The sequence below is a fragment of the Lissotriton vulgaris genome, chromosome 2_1 (assembly GCF_964263255.1).
Source record: "Lissotriton vulgaris chromosome 2_1, aLisVul1.2, whole genome shotgun sequence".
NCBI classification, from domain to species: domain Eukaryota; kingdom Metazoa; phylum Chordata; class Amphibia; order Caudata; family Salamandridae; genus Lissotriton; species Lissotriton vulgaris.
Genome location: NC_141687.1, coordinates 264495724 through 264512308, shown reverse-complemented (window position 1 = coordinate 264512308; position 16585 = coordinate 264495724). Strand labels below are relative to the sequence as shown.

At 46.8% G+C, this 16585-nt stretch overlaps 1 protein-coding gene across 1 annotated transcript in view; it reads left to right on the top strand.

Moving 5' to 3' along the window:
• The window catches only part of DHRS11 (dehydrogenase/reductase 11), a 465765-nt gene that overhangs the window by 432624 nt on the left and 16556 nt on the right, over window positions 1-16585 (top strand). Inside the window, exon 6 of the mRNA XM_086954903.1 lies at window positions 15982-16047. Coding sequence (XP_086811029.1) covers window positions 15982-16047 — 66 coding nt within the window. The remainder of the gene's footprint in view (window positions 1-15981; window positions 16048-16585) is intronic.

Here is a 16585-nt window from a genome sequence, read left to right as displayed (position 1 = left end):
AAAACGAGACAATGCATCAGCTGCGTGGTTCAACACCCCTGGAATATGCTTTGCTCGGAAAAGAACATTCAACCTCATGCATTGCAACACTATTTCTTTTAGCAGGCATAGCAACATCCCACATTTGGCCGATTGATTATTTATGCATTCCACCACTCCCATGTATCAGACCAAAATATGACAGACTGGTCTCTCAATGCATCTGCCCAAACGACCAAAGCTACCAGAATCGGAAAAAGCTCTAGGAAAGTGATGTTGCTGGTGAGCCCTGACTGCTTCCACCATACCGGCCAATGTTCTGCCATCCAATCGTGCCCCAGAATTGCTCCAAAACCCTCGCTGCCTGCCGCATCGGTCATTAAACCTAATTTGGGGCTGGACATGGGCGGGCTAGGCCACACCACTTTGCCATTAAAATCCTGCAGGAAAGTCTTCCATATCTGCATGTCCGGCCTGACCTCTTTGGTCAGCCTGGTGTGGTGGTGCTTCTCCTTGAGACCGGACATGGCGTGAGCAATGGTGCGAGAGAAAGGACGCGCCATAGGAATGATGCGTAATGCAAAATTAAGCTGGCCCACCACTTGCTGAAATTGATGTAGTGTAACCTTCTCTCTGCTAACGCAGCATTCCAACGTGCGCCCAAACTCTCTAACCTTGTCACGTGGCAGTCTGGACACCCCTTGGACAGAATCTAACTCGATCCCTAGAAATTCAATGACGGTTGCTGGGCCCACTGTTTTATCAGGTGCCAATGGTACACCAAACTCCTGCATGAGGGCGCAAAATTGCTGCAGGCTGCCCTGCAGTCCCCAGAACCTGGGGCCCCTAGAAAAAGAAAATCATCCAAGTAATGGAGGACCCACTGATGCCCTTACTTTTCCCTGCATGACCATTCCAAGAAGGAGCTGAATTTCTCAAAATAAACGCACGACACTGAGCATCCCATTGGCATGCACTTGTCCACATAGTATTTGCCTTCAAACTGAAATCCTAGAAGGTGACAATCAGCGGGGTGAATGGGTAGCAAGCGCAACGCAGATTCAATGTCAGATTTCACAAGCAGGGCCCCCTGACCTAGGGTTCTCAACATGGTCACTGCCTGATCAAAAGATGTGTACTTGACACTACATAGCTCATCTGCGATGGCATCATTCACCGAGCTGCCCCTAGGTGCGGACAAGTTGAGGATTAGTCTGAATTCGCCCGGTGCCTTCTTCGGTTCCACCCCTAGGGGTGAGCACACAAAATCCGCCATCGGGACGTCCTCAAATGGTCCAGCAACCCTCCTTAGGTTCAACTCCTTGTGAATTTTTGCCCTCGCTATGCTCATGTTGGATCTAACCGACACCTGGTTCTTACAGTATGTCACCCCGCTGTGCCCTTGTGCAGGTATCCTGAAACCCTCCACAAAACCGTCCCTGATGGCCCTCGCTGAGACAGTGCAAGTGTACCGTTCCAACCAAGGTATCATAGCGCCAATGTTCACTGGAGATCTGGCCTTTCCTAACAAGATTGTGTTATTCTTGTTTCTTGCCCCCTTTTTCTCTAGCTTTTTTGTTGCAATATTTCAGGTGGAGAAACATATCGGTCTGATCCCACCTCAGGGAAGAGTCCTTGGCCTTCGCCCGCCTAAACGCCTTGTCATAATCTTTCCACCTGTCACCTCCCTTTTCTGCATGAGCGAGGGTGATCCTGTTTTGGTAGATTGCCATTTCTGACCCAACCTCTGGGAATCTTTCAAGCATTACAGACATGTATGTGGAGAAACCCTGTATCCAGTTTGCCAAGTTCTCCTCTACCCTGTACTTCAGTAAAATGGTAGACCATTCTCTAGGGTGAGTCCATTCCTTATTTTTCCTCGCCTCTTCCCTGTCCCCTTCATCAATTAAAAGGAAAAACATATTCACATATTCCCCCTTCCATAGCCTCTCTTTCATCTCCTTAGACAGATGCCGACCCAAACGCTCCCTCTCAGAACGCATTTCCCCCACTCCCAAAGGCGTGAAATGCTTTGTACCTGCTGATGCTGCTACATCAGCCTTCTTTGGTGGCTCTGTCTCCTTCCCGCCGTTGCTTGTTCCCGGCGGACTGTTGTTACTGGTGCCTGACACCTGTTCCCATGACCCCACGGTTGCCTCATTAGGGATTGGGCCAGCAGGTACATGCTGTGGGCTCCCTGCCGGTAGTGCCAGCCCCTCCTTTGGTTTGCCAACTCAGAGTTCTAAGAGCAACTTTTTTGCCCGCTCCATCGCGTCACCCGCACCAGTTGACGCCCCTGCGGCATGTGACCAGTTGCCTATTGAATCTAGCCATGGCAGAACCGCCGCCAAACTAGCTGTCATATTGGGCTGACCAGGTACTTCCACTACTGACCCTACAGTATTCTGAGGCCCTGGCGTGGCCAACGGTACTTCCGGCTGCTTCGTACCCCCCACAGGGAGTTCAGGCTCTGGTGCTGCCACCGGACTCACGGGTTCCCTTGAGCCCTCCCCTCTCCTTTTTCCACCCCGTATGGCCCTATTCCGTTTTGGTGGAGGGGGGGTGTAATTTCTAGGGGGCACAACAGGCCGTCTAGGCCTTCCCCCCCCACTACTGCTTCCGGGCCTTCCACTTTGTCCTGCAGTCTATTGAGTGTCTGCCCCATGGCCTGTACTTGCTGGACCAATGCTTCCAGCAGGACTTCTGTGTGAGAACGCTTCTCGGGCCGCCGTGCCTTAGGGGCTATTGTGATAGCGCGCCCTTCCTATTTCTGACCGCCTGCGGAAATCTATACCACGTGACAGTTCCCCACCAGGAGACCGTGTCCCCTCTCCCCGTGCGTTGTAGCGACACCGACCAACCTGCGCAGTCACGCAACCAGAGCCAAGACCTACTGGCTAACCCAGTAAGCTCAGGTGAGCCACCCGCTCAAGCCTTCTATGGCTCCCAGAAGCGATGTACTGCTGGTTAGCCAATGCCGCCTCCGCTCCTTTCCAGTGCTCGTCAACCGACTGCCGCCCCGCAGGTGGGTGATTGTCCTCTCAGAGACTTGAGCTGGTGCTGTTGATAAAAATCAAGAAATTGCGGTTTTCACTGCGCTGCACCTGTGAGTGCTGTCCAAATGGGCTCCCTAATTGCCGCTGTGTAATGAGCCCTTCTATTGTATCCCCCCCGCTAGAACCTATGCCCCTCTACCACAGCAGGAGAAAAGGGGAAACCTCGCAAAATGCGCCGCAAATCGGCTCCCTCGCAGACAAAGTTAACGCCCCTTTGCAGAAATATCAGGTGCAACTGATCGCTGGTGTCTTGAATCACAGGATCTGGTGCTATTGAGGCTGGAAACAGGATCCCCAGCACCTGAGTCAGACGCTCTGATCGCTACACTACCAATGAGCGCAGCAGTGGGTATAATGCCCCCAGAAACGCTGACCCCAACTTGGGCGCCTGTGCCGGTATTCCCTTTAATCTCCCCACACAGATGCTCGCGCAAATTGACCCCAGAGCCTGTGCCGGGACTCCCCCTAGGCTCTCCGTCTAGCGGGTGGAATCGCCCAGAAATATCACCGAAAACGCCACTGCTCCATTGCTGCCCCTACAGTCCTGCGGTGTTCTCAGTCGCACCACGCCTCCGACGCCGCTCCTGATGCCGCCGTCGCCAACGCGGCTCTCTAGATGCCGGGAACGCCGCTCTCCCGATGCCGCTTCCCACGCCAAAGAGAAACCTGCAAAATAAAGGGAAAAAGATTAAAAGGGACGGGTGGGGTGTAGGCCAGCCGTCCCGCGTGTGGATGCGAAGAGGGAGGCCGCCGCGTCACCAAGAGGCTGACTCCCTCGCAGGCTCCCTCCTTTAAGGGGTGGGGAGCCAGGAGGCATTTCCGGTGACTGTTCTTGAACAGGAAGCATTGAAGTGCTTCCGGTTCGCTACGACTATGCGCGGCGCTGATTGGCTGCCGGCCCATGGTGCGAGGAAGGTCGAGGGCAGCGTCACTGATGAAGCGTTTCCCCCCCCCCCCACTCGCAGATCTTCCCGGGGCTAGGGCGACCGCCATAATGGCGACCTGTCCCATTCTGGTTCCTGGCTCTTACAAGCACTGCGTCCAACACACACCTCACACTCGCCCATGCACTGACGGCTCCTCTGCTATGAAGGAGGAGTGTTCCCCCGACGTCCAGCCTCAAAGCATGAATAATAAAATGATAATAAAATGGGTTTAATATTGTTTTATTTTTCAAGTTATAACCTGGGGGCGGGGCAATCGTAGGGGCATTCAGGAGAGGGAGTGGCTGCCCAGCTATCAGTGCTCATGTTGCTTTGGCTGGCCAACTCAGGGCAGCCCAACTGACATGTGCACTGAGCTGTCTCCAACCACAGCTGCGTGCTGGGTTGGAGACAGCAAGCACAGGCTCTCAGTTTCTCTGGGAGTGCAAATTCACGGCGCTCAGGCCAACCTGATGCTGCTTTCAAACTTGAGAGCAGCATCAGAACTGGCAACAGGGAATTCTGTGCTCAAGCGAGGACTCAGTGCAGAAGAGCAGCGGCCCTGCGTCATGTACGTTTATTTTTCTGTTTTCGTTCATAGTCCACACAGCAGACGCTACTGCACATCTGCTCATCTGACCTCCACCTTTCCCCACTCACCTCTCCCTATCCTGTCTTCTCCCAAACACCCACTACCTCCCTAAAGAAACCACCAAAATCTTGGCCCTGCTCAAAGACCACACAGCAGACCTGCTCTTCCTGATGGAAACCTAGTTGACTTGTTGACTCCTGACATTAGCACAACTATCCCTCCCGAATACAAGGTCATAAGGCCGGATTGGACTAACAGACCTGGAGGAGGGCTCATCGTCATCTATAAAGAGCAATTTCTGTTCTCCACCACCTAAGCTGGCACCAACATCAACATGGAAAATCTGACAATTAAACCCCACTACGCCACCAGCTATATCCTAAGCGGGACCCACATCTACTACTCACCCCCCGACCCTGATCCAACTTCGAGACCGTCCACCAGACGTGAGATCCATCATGTAAGAAATTCGGACAATCCGGTTTTACTCCCGTCTGCATGCTTTTAAATAACGCTACCGCCGACCCAGGATACGCTGGTTGGCAGGAGTTTTAAGTCGCATAATCCCTGTTCCCGTCGCCCGTCTAAATCCTCGATTTGAGAATAGGTCCAACTCATCAGTGATGCACACAACGGACCTTTGACAGACGGTTAAGGAAGTGAGATTACGGTAAACATTAGAAGCCGCTTTTTATACTTCCGTCATTTTTCCGAAGAGAAGAGCAAAGAAATCAAGGTGTTGCGCCCTAAATATATTGAGACAGACGTAGGAGGAAGCTAATAATATTTTACAGAAAGATTTAACGACGAAAGGTCTCCAGTTATTATCAGTCACGACTGTGTCAAGATTATTTATCAGAACCACAGTGCCCTAAACAAGGCTGACTATCGATTTTTTATATATATATAAGTTTTGCTACACTCCAGACGCTTCTACCATCTATGTCCGGACTACAGCTACTCGGTACCATCAATATAAGAGTTGCTTGAAACCTACATATTTTAATCGTGGCTTTCCTGACGAAGGCGTCCCCCCCACGCCGAAACGCGCGTCGGAAGATTTAATTTTTGCCTCATTTTATATACATTTTTTTTACAGTATTGTGTTATTCCTGATTGTAATGTTCTGTTAATTTGATGAAGAATACAATTGATTATGAAAACAATTTATGTATGATAGTATGTGAATCCTTTCGTGAGGATTTTTTTAACTTTTCACATAAATAAAAACGACTAATTTTGACTTTTTCAATCTTTTTTATTCATTGACAGTAGTAATTATATGTTTATTGGTCACCATATATAGGAAATGTTTAATTGTGTTGTCTGACTCTACATTTGATTGGTACACCGTGTTGCATTCATGATTGCCTAGGAATGATAAAGCATTGATGGCCAACTTCAAAAGCACAAATATGGATTTTATATCCCCACCTGATACTCGACTCTAGCACCTTCATCCTCCTTGGTGACCTTAACTGCTACCAGGAGGGTCCCATCAAGCCCCAACACAGCCAACCTCCTGGAGGAACGGAGAAACCTCAGACTCACCCAGCAAGTGGAAGGCACCACCCACGCCGCGGGACACCTACTGGATGCCATCCTCACCACTCTCAGTGAAATCACAGTGGACAAGCCCACACCCATCATCTGCTGTGACCATGCCCATATCCTTTTCAACATACTCATCCCTCTCCGCTGAAGAAATGCCATCATTAAACCCTCACAATTGGATTGGAACAAGGTCTCAGAAGAATCCTTAACCTTTGACCCCCTTCACCACTGGCTGCAACACCTCAATGACCCCCTCCCCCAGATCCATCTCCAATTTCAATGCCTGGACTACCTCCTGCCCAGACACCATGACCCCACTCATGACCACCAACGCCACCAGAACCAGACCACAAGTTGCTACACAGAAGAGCTCAAAATCACCAAGTGATGCTGCAAGCAACTGGAAAGCAGATGGAGACGAAGCTGGACAACACTAACAAGAGGAACTACAGATCAGCCTTCAGATGATATCATAAACAAATCAGAGCTGCCAAGCACTCCGCTCTCTTAGAGCACATCTAAAGCAGCACTAACAGTGCCAAGAAAATCTAAGTTCCACCAGTGTCACTCCCTCACAAGACCTCTGCACCCAGCTGTCCCTCTTCTTTAACAACAAGATCTCCAGCACCTATGACAACTTTGAGCCCGAACCAGGCCCCTCCACCCTCGCTGTCACCCCACCTGTCACTTCCAATGCCCAGAGAACCACCCTAACCACCTGGCCCACCACCACCATTCAAGAAATCACATCAACCATGTGCTCCATACACTCCAGAGCCCAATAGGACCCCGGGCCTCATCACTTATTCCCTAATGGACTAGACCCTATCAGCTCAGCCCTCATCCCAATTCTGAATGAGTCGATCAACACGTACACCATCCTGGATGCCTTGAAACACGCCACAGCTCTCCTTCTCCTAAACCCTTCAGCAAGCCCTCATACACTAGCCAACTAGTGGCCCATCTCCCTGCTACCCTTACTGGTGAACGTCATGGAGAAGATCATGAACAGCATCAAGTCACCCACCTGAATAACAACAACCTCCTCGACAACACCCAAAACGTTTTCAGACCCAACTACAGAACTGAAATTGCGTTCATTGCCACCTTGGGCGACATCCGACATCCTACTGATCACGGACAGAGGAGACAGCGCTGCCTTCATTCTTCTGGATCTATCCACCACCTTCAATTCTGTCTTCCACCCAATCCTCTTTCAACCCCTACACAATGCTCGTACCCAGTTCGTCAGTCTGACTACTTTTACCTCAGGCATAGTCAAACTCATCTGCGGAGTAGCGAAAGGATCCTCACTCAATTGCACGCTGTTCAGTCCCTACAATTCCTCACTCCCAACATCAGTCACTCCCCGGAATCAACATTCTATTTTACGCAGACCATACCAAGCTCATTCTCTCCCTTTGACAAAATATTGAACACCTGAACCAACTTCTTCACCCACATGTTCGAAGTCGCCGGATGGATTGAATCTACCTTCCCAAGCTCAACACAGACAAGACAGAAGTAGTCATCTTTGGCAAAGACACCTCGCTGTGGCACTCCAGCTGGTGGCCTGCTGATCTCAAACCCACATCCAACCCTACCGCCCATGCGAAGAACCTTGGAATAGTAATTGACAACCAACTTTCTATGACAGGCCAAGTGAATGCAGTCTCCACCTCCTATTTCCACACACTCAAGATATTCAAGAAGATTTTCAAGTGGCTTCCCATCACCCAGGTCCTCATCATCATCCCGTTGGACTATGGCAACACCATCCACATAAAAATCAAAGTGCAACTGACCAGAAAACTCCAGACATAGAGAACTCAGCTGCCAGACTCACACTCTGATCCCCTTCCCCCCATGATGCATTCATATCATCTGGCACCTTAAAGACCTTCACTGACAACCCATCCACAAATTGGCGCTCTTCAAACTTATCATGCACCCATACAAAGCCTTGCACAGCATTGGTCTCACCTACCTCAATATTTGCATTAATTGTCCCATACTTACCCAACACCTCCCTTCAGGCGGACTCCTATTCACACACATCCCCGCATTTGCAGAACCGGATCCAGCGGCTTTGCCTTCCCCTAGCTTGCTCTCGAGCCTTGAATGACCAACCACTGCCCATCAGAGTCGCCTCCTCAGTTATTGAATTTCACTAGAACCAAAAAACATGGCTCTTCACCTACTCCTGACCCTCGCTCGACCGACGCTGCCCCTGCTTTTCAGTGGCAGGGACCCTTCAGAGTGAGATATGCTTAACATATATACCCTCATGGGTCAGTCATGCATTACATACCATCCACCATTTAATATATCACTAAAAAATTAAGGGGGTTCCCCCAAAAAACACTCACACAGTTGCAATTGTGTCCAATAGATCTTCCAGTTTTGGTGCTGTTATGGCATGAGCTTCCAGACTACATACAAGGACAGCTGTAGGTTTCACCTCCTGCTGTCTTACTAACCTGATCAGCTGTTTTGGATGCAGTTGCAACTATCTTGAACCTCCTCTGTAAAACACCAGTCGGATCACACATCTTAGAACCAATGTAATATGACACCTTAATTCCTTGCGACCATATCATTTCAACCAAACCTCTCAGAACATTCTGACTTATCTTTTGAGCCTTGAAAAAGCCCCAGGCCTTTGTGCCTAAAGGAGATGAAACACGTGTTGGCTGTCAGATGCACTCCATCTCTTCACTTAGCCATTAGATACTTTGTTCTGCAGTTGCTGAAAACTACATGAATACTTTTCTTTGATAGTATAAAATAGCCAGACAGTTGACTAAGTATAACATATAACCATTTATGGAAATCCATTAAAAGATCTGTTTTTATTGGTGTTTTTTTCTGTACATGAACAAGTGTATGACTTGTCGCAATTTTTTACTCTGGGCCTGAGCTCTTTACCCAGATGCTAGTGGACATGCACTATGACACCAACTGAAATTACATTTCTTCATAAATTGGGATAACAGGAAGATGAATTAGGACTCTGGGGCCCACTACTAGCTAAATTTATATTTAATGGTTATTGTTTTTAATGTCATTTTTCGAATTCAAGCATATATCTTCATTGTCAGGCAGCAGTATGTGTTCTTTTATTCTTACTTTTTATTGTTGTGACTTATGTTGACAATAAAAAAATGAACCATTGCACCAGCTTGTCAAGACCAGACCTATTGTCTTTACCAATTCTCGTTAATTTTATGGGCTCAAAGAGGCAAATTTCTATGTTGCCTTGAACTCTGAAAATACAATTCCTGATGACTTTTCATTTCAACTGACATGCAGATCTTTAGAGTGCTAGGAATTGGCTATGGCAAATAAGCTGATACTACAAAAATATTGAAATGTATAATGGTTGGATTACATACAGGTAATCTTGATTACTCGTGATTCAGATTTTCCTGGTCATATTCCTTGCATGTTGATGGAAGCCTCCCTCTGGGGAAAGTTTCTCCTGTACTGCATAAGCACCCTCCACTCTATTTATCTATCTTATATATCTAATTATAGAACTTTTACATCTTTTTTTCCATTTTCCCGGCCTGGAATACTGAGCTTCGAGAAATTAGGGGGAGTTAGAAAATTAAGATTGTTTTGAAGAATTCGTAGATCAGGAGTAATGACGAGTTATACAACTATTACCTTCCAATCTTGTATTCCTCATCTCAGTCCTTACGTGTTTTGGATATGTCAAACTCACCCTAATAAGTACAATTTTGTTTTAAATCTGTTTATTGAATATATTTTGAACAGGGAAAGTAAAAAAAAAAGATATAGAGTTAGGACTCCTAACTTCTGTGAATACCGAAATGAGTAAGAGCCTTCTGTGAATACCAAAATGGGTAAGTGCCTTCTGTGAATACAAAAATGATAGTAAGTTTAGGATTTTGTCTTAAGTTAGTTCTGTGAATCGGGCCCACAGTGGATAGTATTGTATCTGAGCTCCGTCGGTAAGGTGGAATGCTTGTTGCACTGGTCGAAAGCAATACATTTGTCACCCTGGAACAAATCCTGTATTATGCAGCACTCGCCATCCGTTCAGGCTCCAAAGGCTTGAGGTTGCAAGGCAGGAGGAAAGATGGGGTTACATGCTATGGGGGTGTTATGGGAAGTGAAGGAGGTCAGGCCCGAGATATCACCAGTTTGTCCCATATGTCTAAGACTGTTCTTGTGGGAGTGGCTATGTATGCACTACGGGGTGAGCCCCACGAGGAAGCCAAGCTAGGTCCCACAGAGGTCTACATTGTGCCGCCCAGTCCATGTGGAACCAGTGCTTTTCACTCTCACGAACCACCCTTTCTGAGATGAATCAAAGACGGCAGGCCTAATAGTACTCAAGTACACACTAGCCCCACTCGATCTCGGGGCAGCATCAGGACCTTGTTGGAAAAACGGGGCGAGACTTGGCCCAGATGAAGTTGGTTAAATCCCGTTGGAGGGACAGAATGTCATTTTGTGAAATTCGGGTTGGGAGGATTTGGAATAAGTATAGTATATTTGGGAGGAGTGACATTTTGACAGTGTTAATGCGTCCTAACCAGGAAAGATGGATGTTACGTCATCTGTGGATCTTTTCCTGTATGGCGCATCTATAAATCTGCAAGTTGGCTTGAGTCCAGGAAGAAAGCGAAGGGGCCAAGTCCAAACCTAAATATTGTATCGCCTTTTCAGACCATTTCAGGGGAATCCAGTCAAATAGATCTCGTATCTCCGAGGTCGGTAAGGTGACATTCAGGGCATGGGATTTAGCTAGGTTGATCTAAAAGTCTGAGGCGCCCTCAAAGGAACGCAGAAGTGCAGCTATTGCAGGAAGAGATGAGGATGGGGTGGTTAGGGAAAGGAGGATGTCATCCGTAAACAAAGAAATCTTGTGTTCGCGTCCTCCAAGGAGAAATCCTGAGATGGTGGGCGAACAGCGGATTGCGATAGCCAGAGGTTCCACCACTAGGGCAAATAAGAGTGGAGACAATGGGCAGCCTTGCCTGGTGCCACGATATATGGGGATGGAGGAGGTAAGATGGCCATTAATGCAAATGCGTGTGGTCGGCTGTATGTATGGGGCCATCATTCTAAAGATCATGATAAGGTTTAGCCCTATTTGTCTCAGAACCTCCCTAAGAAAGCGCCAGTTTAACCGGTCATAGGCTTTCTCAGCGTCTAGTCACACCAGGCAAGCAGGTATGTCTATAATGAACTTTTGCGATGAGATGGGCTATGCGGTCAATGTTATCCACACCCTGGCGATATTGGATGAAGCCTACCTGATCCGGGTCTATGATACCTGGCAAATAGGGTTCCAAAGGATTTGCAAAGATCTTTGTATAAATATTCATGTTTGTGTTTAGGAGGGCAGTGGTACAGTACGAAGTCCAAAGGGAAGGATCTTTTCCCGGCTTAGGGAAAAGCACTATCTCAGCTACTGACATAAATGGAATAAGGCCGGTGGCATCAGTGAAATTATTAAAAAGGTGAAGAAGATGATCTTGAAGCTGCGGATAGAAAGTGCGATACAAAACAACAGGAAGACAGTCAGGGCAGGAATCAAGAAAGGCAATGATTTCCTCTGAAGGCCAGGGTTCGTCCGCGTATAAATCTCCGTAGAAATTTGAATGAGTTAAGCTCTTGTCAATTTTCGATATGGCCCAAGTGCCGTCTGTTCAGCGAAGTTTGGATATGTAAGAGCACGTGGTTTGGGCCTGTATGCGCCGCACTAGGCATGATCCAACATTATCTCCCCCTGTGTAGAACTTTTGTTTGAAAACGAGCAAGAGGCGTTTTGCTATATTATACTGTGTATGCGAAGCTGGCCTCGCAAAGCAGCCAGCTGTTGTTTATTATGAAGGGAGAGTTGTTGGTGGTCCTTTCGCTCCAGGGCTTTGATGTCAGCAGTGAGGGTCAATTCTAGAAGGTGGACTTCCCGAGATCGGGCTATCGCGATAGAGGATATGACTCTCCGGGTGGTCGCCTTAAAAGCATCCCATCTGACAGCTTCCGAAGTACCAGAGGTATCGTTTGTGATGAAAAAGGCCTCAATCTCTTTCAGGATAGCTGCTAGATTGACTGGATCACGGAGGACCCTGGTAGGTAGTCTCCATCGAGGTTGAGTGATACGCTGAGGATTGAGAGGCTGAAGTGATATTGAGATATGGGCATGGTCAGATAATAAAATGTTGGATATCTCTGTAGTAACTAATGATTGGAGCAAGGGGAGGGAGAGAAAATAATAGTCAATTCGGGAGTATGAACGGTGTGCATGGGAGAAGAATGAGAAGTCTTTGGAATCAGGGTGAAAATATCTCCAGGTATCAAATAGCCCTAAGTCAGTAATGCCGTTTTTAAGAGCTGCAGACATGGCATCAGTGCCCTGGAACACATGTGCACTACGGTCCCAGTCAGGATGCCAGACCAGGTTAAAGTCACCCCCAGGAATAATCTCTTCTTTAGACGGTTTTAGCAGGTCCCTCAGGTGTGAGCACAAGAATACGTCTTGGGCCTGGTTAGGGGCATTCATATTTAAGAGGATCAGAGGTCACGTGCCCCAGTGTATTTGAATTTGAAGATAGCAACCTTCAGTTTCCTTATCACCTTAGGGGCTTTCCCAGCCAAACCAGTCTTAAGTAGTAGGGCCACTCCAGCAGTTTTAGTAGAAGAACAGGCTCAGTGTTGCATTCGATATTTAGGATGTGACCTGAGGCGAGTGTCAATGCAGAGGAGGTGGTTCTCCTGAAGGAATAGAATATCAGGGTCCTGAAGAAGAAGGTACCGCCAGACCTGGCGTCTCTTATTAGGGGAGTAAGTCCCCTAATGTTTAGCGAGAGGAGTTTAAAGAGATTAGTCATCATCGGCCCGGTATGATGTCCCAAGTGCTGAGCCCTTCAAAAGTAACAGTGGGAGCCCAACCACCCACCTGGAGAGTCTCTGATACAGTAGGGTGGATAGTAACATGTGTGAGACAGTTGGAACTACAGGGTGTCCCCGAAGTGCGGCCAAACCCCCAAGGCTGAGAATACCCAACCAAGTCTCCCCCCAAAAGTAGTGCATCCAGGGGGTAGTGACAGAGAGGGAAGGAAAAGGAGGGGGGTAATGTTCCCAACAGGGGGCGGCCAACAGGGCCAAACAAGGTCAATGTCTACCAGGAACAGCCCACTGTCCAAAGGACGGGCCATTCTGAAGAAGTCACTCTTCAAGGGGACACCATAGATGTGGGGGAGGTGGCAGGCAAAGGCAGTCCTTCAGGTCTCCGCTTCCAATGACCCGCTGCAGAGAGACACTCAAAAGTCGCCCGCCGCCAAAACACCTTGGGAAGGACCAAGAGCCGGTGTCAAAGTGGGCAAGGACTAGGTCAGAAGGATCAAGTCAATGCTAACCTTCTCCGTGTATCTGTTTCGGGGAGCCCACTTTTCCCCAGTGTGCTAAGGTGGTTAAGCATGTTGTAGATACAGAGTCGGATTGGCCGTTGCGGGCACCAGGTATTTCCCCAGTGGGCCGCCAGGGTGGGGGCTAGTTTTGGGCCCCTCAGGCCGTTTTTGTTACTGGGGTCGGAAATATCAGCCCCCTGTAATAAAATCAGCTGAAATCGGCCCTCGTAAAAGCCTCGGCTGCACCCCCTCCTCTCTCCAGGGGGGGCCGGCCGAACAGTTTGCCAGGGCTGATTTCATTTCCCAGTCCGGCCCTGTGTAGATAGTTAAGTTACTTCTATCATATCCAGGCTCAAGGAGCTGTACTGAGTCTGGAAAGCTTGAAAATCACGGGCATTCCCTGTCTGGATCATTCCTTTTGCTCAGGGGATCGAGGCTGCAGGGAAAAGTCACTCAATTTCCAGATGTGGTTGATAATATCAAGTGCCGCATAATTATATGCTACATAATTACACTGCACTCAATCCAACATACATTCCAAATAATACCACCCAGTGCCACATAATTACACACCACATAACTACACTCTACTGAATACAATATACACTCCACACAATACCACTCAGTGCCACATAATTATTTGCTACACAATTATACTGCACTCAACGCAACAGACACTCCAAATAATACCACTCAGTACCACATAATTAGGCACCACATATTTACACTCTACTGAATACAACATACACTCCTCATAATTACACACCACATAATTACACTCTACTAAATGCAACATACACTTCACACAATACCACTCAGTGCCACATAATTATATGCTACATAATTACACTGCACTCAGTGCAACATACACTCCAAATAATACCACTCAATGCCACACATTTACACGCCACTTAATTACTCTACTGAATATAACATACACTCCCCATAATACCACCCAGTGCTACATAATTACACGCCACATAATTACACTCTACTCAATGCAACATAAATACACTCCACATAATACCACTGTGGCACATAATTAGATGCCACATAATTACACTCTACTCAATGCAACATAAATACACTCAACAAAATACCACTCAGTGCAACATAGTTACACGCCACATAATTACACTCTACTCAATGCAACATAAATACACTCCACATACCACTCAGTATCACATAATTACACGCCACATAATTACTCTCTACTCAATGCAACATAAATATACTTCACATAATACCACTCAGTGCCACACAATTCACACCACCTAATTGCACTGTACTCGATGCAACATAAATACACTCCCCATAAAAGCACTCTATACCACATACCACCAATCAGCATAAATGCACTCCACACCATGCCACAATTTCACTAAGCATAATTTCACTCAACAGTTCCAGGCCACACAATTCAACTCCATACATTTCCAATACACACCGCATAATTACACACCAAACAACATATTTCAACTCCACAATCAACAACGTACCTCCAATCCGCACCATATAGTGTCACCACCTGAGCACCAAACATTATTTACCACCACCATTTTGCATCAGCGCACCACCTAAGCATCCCATCAGTCTGCCCTTGGAATCTGGCATCTGTTGATTCTCCCCTAGTGTCCGTCCGCTGCTCGTGTTCTAATTGAATTACTGTTTTCCAACCTCCACTCCCACGTTTTTTATGTCCCGCTCCCCCATAACAAAAAAATTATAACAAACAAGCATGAGAATAGGCAGGAAGAAGTTGCCAGCATTGTAAGTATAAAAAAACTAGAAGACCTTTTTTATGTTAAAATATTTTTTTAATCAGGTTTTTCAGTTGTATATAATGTCATCTTCGTTTGTGCAAAGGTAACAAAAATGCTTAACGCTTTTTTTATTATAACTTATCAACATAATGCACAGCAGCCACAATGCTCTACAACATAGCCAAAAGTTCTGGCCAAACACATAAGGTCCCACAGGCGAGATCTATTGGCTATGCCAATGCTTGTTTTACAAATGTAAGTAACTAATTACTCTACACTAGTGTGCTACACTGGAATGCATGCTGTCTGACCTGCAACTTAGTCATGTATCTCATTAAATCAAGTAACTAAACTCTAAACCAACGTGCACAATTCTCAGAAATCAATATCAACAATTTTTTTGTTTCACCAAGTTGATGTATATTTATGCTTATTCTTTTCAGATGTTTTATACACACTTTGAAAAAACAATTCTATATGTTAGCAATCACATATAGTAATTTCAAAATACATGCATAAAGAGATGTTTAGTCACTTGAATTAATGAGATAACTGCCATTTGATAGGCCATTCAAAAAAGCACCTGAAAACTCGAACTCAATAGTTTTTTGTAAACTTATAGAATTTGCAATAGCCAGTGTGAGAACGTTTAATACATTTTAGTTTGGTGTCTTGTCGTACGGCTGTTGCTAAATGCTCACTGACCTTGTTTTTTTTAATATTCTGTAGTGCCTTGAAGGAGCGGATATTGCCAACGCAGTGGTGTATGTCTTGGGCTCACCGCGTCACGTACAGGTAGCCATCCATCTTTCCTATCTTAAGCATGTGACGTCGTTTCATGTTTGCTCTTGCTCCAGTCACTCGTTTTGTGCTGGGTGGAGTAGGCAGGCTGCAGGGCAAGGGGCCGTGGGAGCACCGGTACTGGTTAAGCATTACTCACACAAGGTTATGGTCTATCGCTGGGTGATTAAGGGCCTCCGAGATACGCCTACTACTGCGTCAAAGGTCAGAACAGCTATCTCAACGACTATGGCACTGCCAACAATCGCGAACCGACGATAATTTCCCCTTCCAGCAGGAAACATGAAATGCATTCATTCTTTTTTTTTGTGTTGCATAAAAGCAGGGCTTTTCATGAGTCATTTAACAAGAGATCTCGATCTTTCAATTCACCTGGTTTATAGTACCACCATAACAGCACAATATATTGCCTTTCTCAATGAACAGGTCATTACACTTTCACAGAGTTTCAGTAACTTATATTGCACGCCTGCTCAACAAGCTGCAACTTACACCAAAAACAGCTTATTATTAATCACATAGTTGAAACCTA